This window comes from Salvia hispanica, chromosome 5 (genome assembly GCF_023119035.1).
Source record: "Salvia hispanica cultivar TCC Black 2014 chromosome 5, UniMelb_Shisp_WGS_1.0, whole genome shotgun sequence".
Lineage (NCBI taxonomy): Eukaryota > Viridiplantae > Streptophyta > Magnoliopsida > Lamiales > Lamiaceae > Salvia > Salvia hispanica.
In genome coordinates, this window is record NC_062969.1 from 38,201,934 (window position 1) to 38,217,718 (window position 15,785).

Below are 15,785 nucleotides of genomic sequence, written 5' to 3' on the forward strand. Positions count from 1 at the left end.
CCGGAAATATTTGTCCCCACTACTATGGTACGGAGGGAGTAGTAGTTATTAATTAGTTGATCATGCAATAATACATTGACTGATGGAGTACAAATTATTAAAAAATATATACGACCAATTTAATTAATTAATATGCTATATATCAGTTTCGAGTAAAGTTGGAAGATATTTTTATTTAAAATTTTTAATTTTTTGTTAAATATAACGACGATAAAAAAAACCTAATTGCATCTTGCGAGTCGACTTCATGCCGCGTTACCATTAGCTGAGGAGTGAGGGGTGCGTGGTGGTTAGATGTCACGCCGCCCTTCACTCCAACTAGTGAGCTCCCGTCCGCTAGCCCCCATCAACGTTTTCTTTTATGCAAAATTAGTTTTGACTCAAAATACACGCTAGGGAATCCATACAAATTAAATGTGTTTTTTTTTTTTAATACTGAAAATATATATTGAAGGCGAAATGGTCTCATGGTCCTAAAAGTCCGGTTCACCTCACAAAATATCTTGTCCCAAAATCTATTAGGAAAATGAAAATGTCAAACAAGTCTTTAATTTTATTATCTGAATTATTTAACTCGAATATTTAGTAAAGTATACTTTTTCAGCCACATTTACATGCACACAGTTTAAACAACAAATATTTAAAATTAAAATACTTAAACAAAGGATGTTGATTCTAACTACCAGAAGAAAGGTACGTTATTCGTCCTAAGTCCTAACAATGGCATGGAAAGCCAGATAAAAAAAAATAGCCCTCACACCATATTCCTTTTTTAATACACATGAGCAACTTGGAGTTTTTAATGCTACAGCACCTAATTTAAAACAATAAAAGTGAATAATACATCACTTCCTAAATACCAAATTCAGCCAAAGAATTCTACCCGCGCGAATCTCTCAATAATTAATTAGTACCCCTTTTATAATCTCAGAATCAACCACTACGAATATATTTCCTCCTTAATTAATATGTCTGGTCTAATAAGATTTAAGTGTCGGGACCAAATTCCACCCCCTTCCGTACCTACAACATTTTGTCACACATATATATATAGAGAGAGCAATATACAATACAAATCACTTCACATCTCAAATTTGACAAGAGAAGGAAGACCAAATTTGAAAGGAAAAAGGCAAATAAAAGTTGATAAAATCATGGCAGAAGAGTTGATAAGCTGGTGGAATTCGCCGCGGAATCTCTTCAGTTCATCGCCATGCTCGTTGGCGTCCAACGACATCGGGAGTTTGGGCTGGCCGACCGAGACCAGAAGTGTACGTTCAAGCGATGAATCCGACGGAAGCAGCACCCTTCTTATACAAGATGTTCATCACCACCACCCCAAATTGGATGCCTGGAATCAGCCTTTGCCGTGAGCAATATTTTATGTTTTTTTCTTTTAGAAAAGTTGCAAATTATTCACGAACAAGAAGGTGTAATGTTGTCCCACTAATAATGGAGAACTAACCCTAACAGATGAATGTTTTTCGACTAGTTTCCAACTCATAAATATTTCTACTTGTCGTGTTGCAGCGGAAGATCAGAGGACAATCATTCCAACTTCCTGGTGGATTCAAGCATGAATTATAGGGCCGATCAAATGAATTTTAGTGAAGAAGAATCATCGATGAAGCAGAGTTCCTTGTTGCAGACTCTGTTCGACGCGGATTCTCAACCCTATCCATCTTTATTAGATGATCAGATTCAGATGAACTCAAACGGATTCATGCCTAAACCCTCTCCATCTCCCACTGCTGATAATAGCTTATGGATTAATCCATCAGCGTTGAGTAATGTTCGTCCGCCTACATCTCACTTCTTTCCATCGCCTCACAATCACAGCATCACTGCTAAGGCAACACACATACACAAAACGTTTCATGAACAACCCACGTTTAAACGTCCACGAATCGAAACTCCGTCCCCCTTGCCAACCTTCAAGGTATGTAAATTTGTTTCTGTTTCATATATGCAAAGAAAATGATGATAGCTTTTTGCTTTCTCCATCAACAGGTCCGGAAAGAAAAACTTGGGGACAGAATCACCGCCCTACAGCAGTTGGTTTCACCTTTCGGAAAGGTCAATTTTTAAATAAATTTGTTTTTTTTTTTTTAAATAAAAAATCAGTTCATGAATCCTAAGGTTTGTGATCAATTGAACTTTCAGACTGACACTGCATCCGTGCTCCACGAAGCTATCGAGTACATCAAGTTTCTCCATGATCAAGTCAATGTATGTTTCACTAGTGATTTAATTTTTCATTAAAAAATTACTATCAGAATTAATTATGTTTCCGTGATTTAATTTCAGTCATTAAGCACGCCATACTTGAAATATGGATCGCCACCGCTGCAGGTACGACTAATTAATTCGATTATCTCGTGTAAAATAATTAGTTAGTGCCAAACTTTTTTGTCATATCATGGTTTGGTTTTAGTGAAGAATGTAGTCCATATTTGAACGCAGGCAGGAGAGAAAAGCAAGGATGAAGAAGGGGTAACAAAGGGCCTCAAAACTCAAGGATTGTGCCTCGTCCCTATATCGAGCACCTTCCCCGTTGCAGCCGAGGCCACCTCAGATTTCTGGACACCTTCATTTGCCGGAAGCTTCACATAGATATCGTGCAATTTACACACACACAACAAAAAAGAAACAATAATGGATGCGACAAGAATGGAGGCCGCATGTATTGAAGAAAAGCAAGAAAAAAGGGAAAGGGAAAAAAACGAAGTGATTGTTGAAGGAAGACAGCGCATGCTGGGCCACATCTTGGAAAAAAAGAAGACAGCAAATATGAAAGCATAGTAGAACTAATTGATGTAGCATTTCATAAAATTGTAATCATCAAGAGGATGTTAAGGAAAAGGGACTGGAACTGATGCTAAATTTAGCTTTACTCTACTTTAGGAGATGTGCATTATCGGTTTGAGCTGTATTTAGCAGCTTAATTAATTGTTAATTAGAGGTTCTCATCTTGTTTCTTTGTTTTATGTTGGGCATCATTCCACCAGCTATTAGTTTATGTAAAAGTTCACACTGCTGAAAGAAGAGAATATAGAGACTAATTTATGTATTGAGTTGACAAGCATAGACTTTGTAATTAATTATATAATTTTGTTAGTGGAGGCTGTAAAGGGCGTTAGATATATATCATCCCAACGTACACGCCTTTTGGTTTTTCCCTACATCGATGGGGCAGCCTCAAACTATACCTACAATCCCAATGGCCATTATAAGTTGGAGTATCATGTTTTCGTACTAGTGCACAAATAATAATTTTGATTATGAATAATATGAGATTTAATAAAAATTAGAGAGAACATCTTTTTAGGTTCACGAACTTTGCCAAAGTATCATTTTAGATTTGTGAACTTTGAAAATATTATTTTAGGTCCATCAACTACAAATTAATATCATTTAAGGTATTTTGAATTTTTTTTCCAGACGAAAATGCCCTTAAGGCCTTCAAAGGCAATTTGGGCAATTCTTTCGCCACTCATCTTGCGTCAAAGACCTAGAGTCCACAATTTTTTTTACTACTACTATTTAATTCAATTACCATCCAAATTGAATTTAAATATAATTAAAATTTGCGTAAAAAAATGTGTTCATTTTTCAATTATTAGATGACCAATTATTTAGGAATAGTGAATTGGGACTTGATACTTTATTTTATTTTTTCAATCTTAACTGCATTTTAAGAACTTACTATAGGTGATTTGTGAATTATATTTAGTTTAATTATAAGAATTTCAGAATGGAGATCAGTTACCATCCAAATTGAATTTAAATATAAAATTTTGACTTTAAAAATTGTTGGACTCTAGGTCTCTGACGTAAGATGAGTGGCTAAAGAATTGTCCAAATTGCCCTTTGAAGGCCTTAAGGGCATTTTCGTCCAGAAAAAGTTCAAAATACCTCAAATAATATTAACTTGTAGTTGACGGACCTAAAATGATATTTTCAAAGTTCACGGACCTAAAATGATACTTTAGCAAAGTTCGTGGACCTAAAAAGATGTTCCCTCTAAAAATTAAAATTAAGAGAAAGATAAAGAAAAAAGTAGATAAAGACTAGTTTTGGTGGACGACCTAAATAAAAAAAATCAGAATATTTTTCGTGGAAGAAGAAAGTATTATACTTCGTTCGTCACAAAACAATAATCTCATTTTGTCATTTTGATTTGTCCTAGAAAATTAGTCCACTTTTGTTTTTAGCAAAAAATTTCACTTAGAAGGTGAATTACATTATATACCCTAACAATAGTCCAATCACTTATTTCTTTCTTTTTCTTTTTCACTTAACCAATTTCGCAATAAAATTTGTGTTATCCCTAAAGTATCTATTTCGCACAGAATATATGTTTAAATTCCATATTCTTTATATATTTATCTTCTTATGTTTTTAAAAAGATATTGTGAATTACACTCCTTTCATACATGAAAATAGTTTCACTTGTGGATAACACATTTTTTAGAGATAAATTGATAAAATAAGAGGGACAGAAAATGAACAAAATATGAAAGGAAGAAGAAAAAGAAAACGAAAAGAGTGAACTTCAAAAATGGTCCCTGGACTATAGGTTTATCTCGCTCATAGTCCCTGGACTTTAAAAATATCGCCAGTAGTCCCTGGACTAAGGGTTTATCTCGAAATTGGTCCTTTTGGCTTTTTTTGGTACGAAAATACCCTTTGATATTATTTTGGGGGTTTGAGCAATTTGGTCGTTTTACACTTTTAACATTTTAAATCTGATATTATTTCAGTTATGTACTAACTTTGATATTATTTCAAATTTATCATCCTTTTTCCCTTTTGTCATCCTTCACTTTGTTTCTTTATTTCAATATTAGATTTAATTTTATAAAATTTTAAATTTTAATTTTTAAATATCAATAAATTTTTTTAATTATAAAAATTATTAAATAGCAAAAAAAATAGTTATAATCAATATTTGATAGTGTATAGTACTATGTAATCAATAAGGTATGACAACGCCTTAGTTTTAATCAATATTTAATAGCTTTAATCATAAATAGAATATATAACACAATTTATTCTGAAATAAATATGCATCTAATGTAAGACTAATATAATTTTCGTTTATTAATTTGAAAACAATCAAAATTTATTAGAAAAATTCAACAAAAATACTCCTATATAAAATTTTTAGTAGGATCAAATTTTTAGTCAACTTCATAATATTTAATCACAAGCAATTATAACAACCGAACGGAGGCTAAATAGAATAAATCTTATTTTTCCATCATGATTAATATTATTTTTTCTGTACTTCTTCAATTCAATTGAATATTATATTAAATAATAAAAATTAAAAAAATTTATTAATATTTAAAGATCTAAATATTAAATTTAATTTTATAAAATCAAATCTAATATTGAAATAGAAAAAACAAATTCAGTGAAGGGTAACAAAATGGAAGAAGAATGATAATTTTGAAATAATATCAAAGTTAGTACATAACTGAGATAATATCAAATTTAAAATGTTAAATGTGTAAAACGACCAAATTGCCCAAACCCCCCAAAATAATATCAAAGGGTATTTTCGTACTAAAAAAAGCCAAAATGATCAATTTCGAGATAAACCCTTAATCCAGGGACTACTGGCGATATTTTTAAAGTCCAGGAACTATGGACGAGATAAACCCATAGTTCAAGGACCATTTTTGAAATTCACTCAAACGAAAAAGATAAGTAATGTATGCAAAATGGTTTTCGAAAATACTTTTAATGAACTCTTATACACAGGAAATAAATAAACATAAAAGTTGAATATCTTCAGATAGCATATCAGCGCTAAGAGCACGTGTATGAATTTCAGTCGCGCAGACCAAAAAAGAAGAAGAAATATATCCATGGATGAAAGCAAGAATAAATGAAAATGTGAGGGTCAAATTATCCGCCTTTGATTACTTCCTTTTTATCCGAAAAGAATATTTCCTAATCTACGCCATCAGTTTCATTCTATTTTAGTTGTTTATTCAAATGTTCTCCTAGCTCTGAAAATAAGTTACATATGCTTAATTATTTTATGTGACAGTTAATTAAATTGTAAACTAATCATACGCCGATTCTAATCTAGTGGAGGAATCAATGTTTATTCTTAAAAGTGCAGCTTAGTAGTCGTACTACTTTGTCATTTTATACTGCATGTAATTAATCAGAAAAAAAATATCAGAGCTTTGCCTTCGCCCAATCAAAATGCACAAGAACGTGATGCTTCTTAATTTTGGGAATCGCCCCTACACATGAAAAAGTTGCTCCTAGTTAAATTTGACGACTCTAATTAAAGAAACAACGATATCAAGCAATTAATCAATCTTTAATTTAATTTTTTTATTTTTATTTTTTGTGAATGAGACTTAGCTTTGAAACAATCATTCAAAAGGTATAAAACTTTGACGGTGCCAAACTTTAGTTGATGGTATCTGTGGCATGTGCTTTCTAATCACTTTAGTGCTCGACTTAAATATGATAGGTCATGGATTGACACCCATTATATTTATACCATCCCAAGAAGCATCACAAATAAGCTTACTATTTTGGCTCAAAAGAATTGAATTCTCAGTCTTATTGGGAGATTTTCAGCTCGAATAAGGGCATGTTTCACTTTAAGATGCAGAAGAGAAGAAAAGGAAAGCATATTAGAAAGTGAAAGTATTAATGAGGCGTCATTGTGAAGCAGAAATAAAAGAAAACAAGGCATGCAAGACTTTACTTGATTACTGCCTCGGTTGTTTTGGGTAATCATACAACATTATTTCACTTCTTTGTGAAGTTTGCTCAGTGTGAATTTTACATGAGTCTTGATTAATTTGTACCTAGCTAGGGTTACTTGATTTTGATTACCAGCTCTAAATGTGTAACCAATGGAGACAAATATACCATGATATTTGGAATAGTAACTTCGCGATTAATCATTAATTACATTAGTACACTCCTATTTTCTTAATTGGTAAATTTTCACGCGAATATGTTGTTTTTTAATCTTCAAACTCTTTCTAGCAAACCACGTGAAATGAGATTCTTTCCACATGATAGTCAATAAACTTATGTTAAATGCTAAAACAATATTAGAAAATAAAGAAATGGCAGAGTATATCATTATCTGATTAATAAGTAAATTCAGCCTGAATATGTCTAAATAAATGTAGTACATTTAATTTTGATTCGGATGTCATTGGGCAGTGGCGGATCCAGGGGTGGGCCGACCCCCGACGAACAATTACCCCTTAACTTATTGTTTCTCCATGTGCAGTACACAATCCTTGCGGAATGCTTCATTTTTCTCCTTTACTTTAACTTTTTAAAATATGCCGGTTTTCGCATTTTTTTAAATTAATTTTAGAATGAATTGTTAGCACTCGATTAATCGGAAGCGATGAATTTGTTTTCTCCATCTTTGTCCTTCTTAATCATACCCAACTTACTATGTAAATCTTAGGTCTTACTGATGGCCATCTTTATGTTCTTTATTAGCGTAGGCATAAATTCTGATTCTATTGAGTGCAGTTATATATCCATCAAATGTGTTTAAATTAATTAGATATTGGGCTTTAAGCAGGTAACTCATTAACGGTCAGAATTAATCAAATAAAGGGAATCAACAAACTAATTCGTACAATGTGTCCCAACCAAAATTAATGTCTATGTTGCGGCAAGAATTAAGAGAGACATTATTGGCAATGAATGGAACTGGAAAAGCATTCATACAATACAATTAATAGAGCTTTTCTGGTCAAATCACTCATGGGCCTCCCCAGTATACCAATCAACTCATGCCTTTTCTATACGCAATCACTTTATAGTATTATTATCAATATCATTATGTCCTTTTACATAACGCTGATATGGGCCAGAAACCAAAGAAACCTAAAGCCCAGTATCATATAACAGACATCAATTCGAAACAACTATTGGATTTCAAGAAGCTGATTGATTTGAAACTTCACCTTCACTTGGTCCTTCATTTATGGATAAATAAATTTAAGTATTCAGGATTTTTTTTAAACTTGAAATTATGTTCTTTTTAAAAATTACTTCACATTAGAACTACCCCATCTATCTATCCTCACCTAAACGCAAGTTTGATGAAAAGACCTTAATGCCCTTTTTGGACGGAAAATGGAAAGATAAGGTGTCTTCTATCCAAAAATAATTTTTTAAGGCAAAAACAATTGGACAAATAATAGAACAATAAAATGGTAACTTCTTGAGAAGTTTTAAAACACATTTAAATAGTGCACTACCATTAATTTTTTTTATAATTAAGTTATTAAATTTATATATTAATTAGCCTTATATTTGAGCTAAATTGGAATTGTGCTAGAGGGTTTAGTTTGCCTTCCTTTTATTTAGGTTAAAATTGAGATTTAATCATTTATTGCAATATTTTTTTTCCGAACTAATTCACAAGCTAAACAACAACACATATATGTGATGCTTACAATTTTCATCCTATTTTTACTCAATTAAAGTTTTTAATTCTTATATTTTAATTCACCTCTAATTAAACAATACTACTAAGTTTATAGATTAAACTAAGGAATAAGATAAAATTATATATATTTAAAATTAAATCTAACTTGTAAAGTTTGTATAATTTCTTAATATAAAGAGTAGTGTAAATTGTCACATTATTCAAAACAAATAAGATGCATAAAATATTATCGCTATTTTAAGTGATAGTAGTAATTTACTTTTTATATGTATATGTGGCGGGAAGTAAGAAATTTATTCTTTCCAATATAAAAAATTCATTTAGTTTTTGGCAATGTATATCAAGTTATGCTATAGTCTGAAATTAAAAGAACGAAATAAATAGTCAACTAAAATGTGATTATTGAATAATACAAAATTGACTTCTCAAAGAAGTTTTAAATTTTTATGATTTAAATTATTCATATATTTTATGTGGATATGTTTAATATCCATATATTTTTTTAAAATTAATTTTTTACAAATTAAGCTATTAAATTTATATATTAATTTACCTTTTATTTGAATTAATGACTTGCATAGCACCTTTAATAAACATCTTTACTCACACATATTTTCTTTATTTGTACATATTTTTCTAATTATTCACACTCTTTGATCATTAGTCACACATCTTATTTTTTGTCATTAATTTTATTGTTTTTACTCCACTTAGATTATAAACTAAATTAAATTGCATAAATGTTTCATTCACTGGGGAGTAGTAAATTCTTCATTTTGAGTGAGACAGGATAAGTACATTTCTGTTTTTTAAATCTCCATATTGCTTTCAGTTCTTATTTTCTATATTTTTATTATATTTTATATTCATTATTTGAAACTCTTATGTCCCGTGCATAGTTCGGGTGTTAATACTAGTTTGTAAAAAAACAAAATCCAATCCTTACTTTTATTTGGATTGAAGAATTGAAGTTCGGTCCTTGTGCCACACATAAAAACAGTAACCAAATGTTCACAGGATTAAAAGTACTAAGACTTAGTTCTTTTCTACAAATAAAATTTATATCTAGAAATAAAACTATACAAATCCAATAAAGAAAATAAATGCATATGGTACAAATAGACCTTATTTGATTTAGTGGAGTATTACTTAATTCTCCCTTTACGCCTATGTGGGAAATATTCTCCACATAAGATTATCGAAAGAGCCTAAAATAATTGCTAATTAGATGTCTATATACCTATGGTTAATAAATAATAATCCAAGTTTCTGAATATGCAAACCCGAAATTTGGATGAGGACCTAACAGGCCAACTTGTGGTGTGGAGTTTTGAAAGATTCTTCCTATGTTACCACTTGCAGTACTAAAATAGTATGGTAATGACATTAATAGGTCCAATTAAGAAAGCAACCAAAGGTTTACAAACAGAAAATAGCATTAATATTCCAATTAAGAGCATCTTCAATGGTGGGCTAGCGACCGGCTAGCCGATTTTTCGCGCTGGCCGATCGGCTAGCCGAACCATTGGAGGCGGCCAGCGCGAAATCGGCGAGCGAACCGGTGTGGGTTGGCCGATCGGCTAGCCGCCATTGTGGCGGCCCGATCGGCCAGCGCCGATTTTTGTTTTTTTTTTTTTTTTTTTTAAAAACCTATATAAACGCGATTTTCGTTTCATTTTCATTTGCACCACTTGTTTTAACGAGTTTTCTCTCTCTCTAACTTTCTCGTACAAGAGCATCATCGAGCGATGAGTAACGCGGGTGGTAGCGGTGGTGGTAGTGGTGGTAGTGGTGGGGATGCCGAGGAGTACGAACGGAGGATGAACGAGGCTATGAATGCCTACATGAACCGCGAGATGGAGCGGTACATGCGTATGGTGGAACAACAGGCGATACCTCGCCCTCCATGGGTTATCCACCGCCGAGCAGTGATTGATCGGGATCACGCCGCTGCACATCAGCGGCTGTACGACGACTACTTTTCGTGAGAACCCGCGGTTTCCCGCCAACTTGTTCCGGCGGCGTTTTAGAATGCGCAGGAGTTGTTTATGCGCATCGTTGGCGCATTAGAGCGTCGATATCTGTGTTTCCGCTTTAGGCACGATGCGGCCGGCAGACCCGGCCACACCCCTATTCAAAAGTGCACGGCGGCAATCAGGCAGTTGGCCTACGGAGGCGCGGCAGACATGTGGGATGAGTACCTCCACATCGGTGAGTCGACGGCCCTGGAATGTCTGAAGGATTTCTGTGGGGGCGTGATAAGCGTTTTCGGTGAGCCAGTACCTTCGAAGCCCTACTCCCGAAGATTGTCGGAATTTGATGCGATGCACGGGGAGAAGCATGGGTTCCCCGGGATGTTAGGCATCATAGACTGTATGCATTGGGAGTGGAAGAACTGTCCGACTGGCTGGAAAGGGGCCTACACGACCGGCTACAAGTCAAAGAATCCCACGATAATCCTCGAGGCCGTAGCTGATTACCGGCTGTGGATCTGGCATGCGTATTTTGGGGTAGTCGGGTCGAACAACGACCTCAACGTCCCGAACTCGTCTTCCCTCTTCAACGAGAAGTGCTAGGGCGTCGGTCCAGCCGTCTCATTTGTGGCCAACGGCAACCGGCATGATATGGGCTACTACTTGGCGGATGGGATATACCCTCGGTGGCCGGTCTTTGTGAAGACGATCAGACAAACAAGTGATGAAAAAAAGGCCTACTTTGCGGAACGAAAGGAGTCGGCGCGCAAGGACGTGGAGTGCGCATTTGGTGTGCTCCAGTCTCGATGGGCGGCAATTAAGGGTCCAACGCGTTTGTGGGATATCGGATGCGTTTCCCAGATAATGTACGCTTGCATTATCCCGCACAACATGATCGTCGAAGACGAAGGCGTACTACTGACTAGTTGGGCCAATGATGATGAAGCCGGTCCAAGCCACGGAACGACCACCCCTAGCGTACGACGTGGGGTACCTTTCGATGAAGCCGGCCGCCTCAAGGAATTTGCCAACATGCGCCAAGTGGATGCTCATATTCAACTCCAAAAGGATATAATTGAAGAGTTGTGGGCACGGAGGATTGCACGGCGATAGTTTTTTTTCTTTATTATGTACCTTTTTAAATGTAATTTTTTTATCTATGTACCTTTTTAAAATGCAATTAATGAATTTTCCCGTATATGTCTCGTAAATTTAATTCCGTAATTTAATCGTAATTTTAATTCCGTAAATGTAGTATTTTTTGAATTATTTTTATTGCGATTGGCCTATGGCCGGCCTAAATCTGATGTGGCAGGTGGATTGTTAGTGCTACTTGACGTGGCGGGGGAGAAACTGTTGGCCGATTTACTGGCCGAAGTACCATTGGAGATGCTCTGAGGCATTTAGGTTTTTCGCCGAAGCTACTCTCCACCTAGAGGTGCCCACGATTTGTAAACCGGCAATTCCGGTTTCGGAAAATTTGGAACTGGAACCAAACCGTGAGGCTATTGACGGTTCCGGTTTCGGGTCAAAAACCGGCGGTTCCGGTTCCGGTTCCGGTTCTGAACCGTCGGTTTTCGTAAGGTTCCTTGTGGTTCTGGTTCGATTTGGCGGTTCCGGTGGTTTTCTTGTTTTTTTTTGGCTATGTAATTTGGAATTTTGGATTTACACAATAAATTTGAACAAGACAATGGATAATTTAAATTGAAATAAGACGAATAAGGTGAAAATCATATCAATTTATTGAATTTGAGTTGTAACGGATAAGACAATGGACAACCGAAACCGCCGGAACCGCCGGTTTTACCACCAAAACCGCCGGTTTTGGTCAACAAACCGTCTGCAAAACCGCCTAACCACCTGCATGAACCATCCCATCGTGTCAGCCTAGTGTTCCGCACCCAAACCGTTAAACCGCCGGTTTTCACGGTTTTCCGTGGTTAACCGCCGGTTTTGGTCAAAAAACCGTCTGAAAAGGCTGAATCACGGCTGCCAGAGCTGAATGCCTCGAACGCCTCGCCGGAACCGTGAAACCGCCGTTTAACCGGCAGTTCGGAACCGTCTGGAATCGGCGGTTTGGTGGCGGTTTCGGTTCTTAATATCTGGAACCGGAATCGGCCCGCAGTTCAAATTCTGGTTGTTCCGGTTCAAGAAAAAAGTCACGGTTCAGGTTCGGAACCGGAACCGGAACCGGCGGTTCTGATTCGGCGGTTAACCGCCGAAACCGAAAACCGTGGGCACCTCTATCTCCACCAACCATATCATACTGAAATTGACAATCATCGAATCCCAATCATCAATTTGATATACTCCCTCCATCCCCAAAAAAATGGGCAATAGGTATGACAAGGAATTAAGACAAAATTGGTAAAAAAAAAAAAAGAGAGAGAAGAATGGTAGTTAAAGTATTATTAGTGGATAGTGAGACATACATTATTGAATTGATGGAGTATAAATTTTCAAAAATGAAATGCATATATTTTTGTGGGATGGACAAAAATAGAAAGTGTGCATATTTTTATGGGACGGATGGAGTATTAATCACCCCATCGCTTTTGGAGGCCGGTTGCTTCAGCTTACATCCCAACATTAAGCCAATATTAATATACATATTCCTTGATTCTACAATGTTCATACAAACCAGTGTTGGAGACTAAATTCAAACTCAACAAGGTCTAGCAAAAGAATAATTCTTGCAACGGACTAGCATTAACAATATTTGGACAAAAATGTAAAGTCACTTCAATATCAAATTTTGAACAATCAGTATATACTCCGTCTTTTGTGTATCATCTGATTATTTGAAAATGTACAATAAAGGCTAGCTATCCAACGACGGTGAAAATTTTACAAAAACTTGCTTATACTCACCTTCAAGATCATTTTTTTTAATACACTTGAATTAAATTAACCTCTATCAGCAACAACATCATACGTTTTCCCTCTTCCCTTGCAATATCTGAATCAACATCTTGGCATTCAACAATCCTACACACGTCTCAAACAAGCTTCAATACCCATCTTCTCACTATAACAGCACAAGGAACTCAACGTTAGCAACGCAAACTGCACGCCCCTCGAACTCCCATTCCTCACAATCCCTAACAAAACATCCAAAACCCCAGCATTTCATCCCGCGCAAGCTTGCATTTTGCGAGCAGGCCGAGGACCTCCACAGCCAAAGCGGCGTTTTGGATCAAAATTGGCACCCCGAATTGCTCGGGCCCGGTTACAGCGTGAACAATGCGGTGGCGGCCTCCTTTCTCTCTCTTGAGCTGCCCATCCGCACGAGGGAAACCAAACCCGGAATCGCATCCGGGTAGGACCCGATCGTGACCCTGTTGACTTCGAGCACGGCGAGAGAGAGGGGTTTGGGTGTAAAGATTGTGACTAGAGTTTATATTTATAAGATTAAGATTAATACTTCCTCTATCTAGTCATTCAGAATTTATATGAATTTTAAATTAAATTTAAGGAGAATAAAAAAATTAATTAAAATTATATAAATGGTGAGACCAATAAATGATTAAATAGAAGAAAAAAGGAGAAAAAGATTGTGGTATGGACTATTTCTTTTATGGACTATTTGTTTTGATAGATGAAGAAAAAATAATTATTTTTATGGAATGGAGGATTATATGACCAAAGGCAAAGATTAATATGTGGAGCTCCCCTCGACAAATATTGAGAAATTTTCATTTTGTAATATACTCCTTCGGTTTTGGTGTTCTAGTTTTTTATTTTAGTTGGTTCCTTATTAATTATCCTATTTTAATTTACGACTCTTGATAGTAGATTATATATTTCATTAATTTATTTTACTTCTATTTTATTATAATCATAATATATAAAAATAGGATTTGCAAATCTTTAATTATTTTTACACACTCTATAACTTTATATTTTTTCAAATCTGAACCAAAGTCAAAGTGGACCCATATTGAATGACAAAAGGAGTAAATTTTTGTTAAGTTATAATCAATCATATAGTTGATGCAAATTAAATTTTACTACTATAATTTTTAATTGTACTAAAAGCAAGTTAAAATTGAAAATTGTCAAATTTGTATGTAGTTTACGAATTATCAATCTCAATCCAGCTTCCATGCTATAAGTTGCAAATTGTTGTAACTTATGAAATGGAACCACCAATTTCAAATAAAAAGCCTTAAAATTCTAATCTTAATAGTGCCAAATTAAGGAAAAAAAGACCTGCAAAATTAATTAAAATAATGAAAACGAGATTGTTTTAAATATAGATAAATGATACATTTTGAGAAATCGATTTGCCATATCGGAAAATCTGACTTCCACATAACCACAAATTACATAAGAAAAAGTAGTCTCGACAATTACACAGCATTATAATTATGATTTAATTCGTGAGATTTAAAAATTATGGGATAACAAAAATTCAACTAATTTTCCCAATATTTTAATATATTTCCGCATAAGATACATATAATAATCTCCATAATCTATATTATATCATTATTGTAAATTGTTACATGTTTGTATTTTCCCTCAAGATACAAATAATATCTCCATTAGCTAGATTGTATATTAATGAGGGAGTCATAGTTTGGTTTTAGCCCGTTAGATTTTTCAAAGGCGTACTAGGTTAGTTCAAATGAAGTACTATTCAAAAATGATCCAATAAAACATAACTAAAATTATATTGTAATAAAATGAAAAATATTGATTTCTATAATTAGATTTGATTTCTCTAATGTAAGTCTGTAATGGCGAAACTAAAAATTATAGATCGGCAAAATTTAGGTGATAATAAGATAATCGGTGTAGTGGATTTTTCTTATGCTATCTTCAGTTATTTACACCAAAATCAACTTGATTTTTTATAAAATATTAAAAAATAAAAATTTTCAAATTATTTATATCAAATTTAAATTTTAAAAAATTAGTATTTCTTCTTTACTTATTTTTTTGGTTTGATTTATGTGAATCAATTGATGCGTGAAACAATAACTTTGTTGATTCACTTACCGATCAAATTTTAATAACATTAAATTAAACAAACCTAATTTAAACTAGAAGTTGTCAAACCAGCTGACTTGTAACAACTCAAGCAAACAAATGTTTATTATAACTAATAATTCTTTTAAATGATGGTGTATGAACCCACACCATTAAGAATTTGAAAATGTAAGATTTCGTCCTTTTTTATATAGTCCAATAATTATTGAATAATCAATTGTAACATATGTCACTTTTATTTATATTTTGTGTGATCATTATCTACTCATTTCCATAATTATTGAATAATCAATGTAACATCTGTCAGGATTTTACAAGAAACACATAAAAGGTTAGATATATTACTGACTAACCAA

General features: G+C 34.2%; 1 protein-coding gene across 1 annotated transcript; it reads left to right on the forward strand.

Annotated features, from left to right (window-relative positions):
- The first annotated feature begins 1,029 nt into the window (after positions 1-1,029).
- Positions 1,030-2,972, forward strand: LOC125187505 (transcription factor bHLH112-like). The gene is made up of 6 exons (XM_048084105.1): positions 1,030-1,369; positions 1,531-1,939; positions 2,011-2,076; positions 2,164-2,229; positions 2,308-2,352; positions 2,464-2,972. The coding sequence occupies exons 1-6, from the start codon at positions 1,155-1,157 to the stop codon at positions 2,611-2,613; spliced, it is 951 nt and encodes a 316-aa protein (XP_047940062.1). The 5' UTR covers positions 1,030-1,154; the 3' UTR covers positions 2,614-2,972.
- Positions 2,973-15,785: the final 12,813 nt, after the last annotated feature.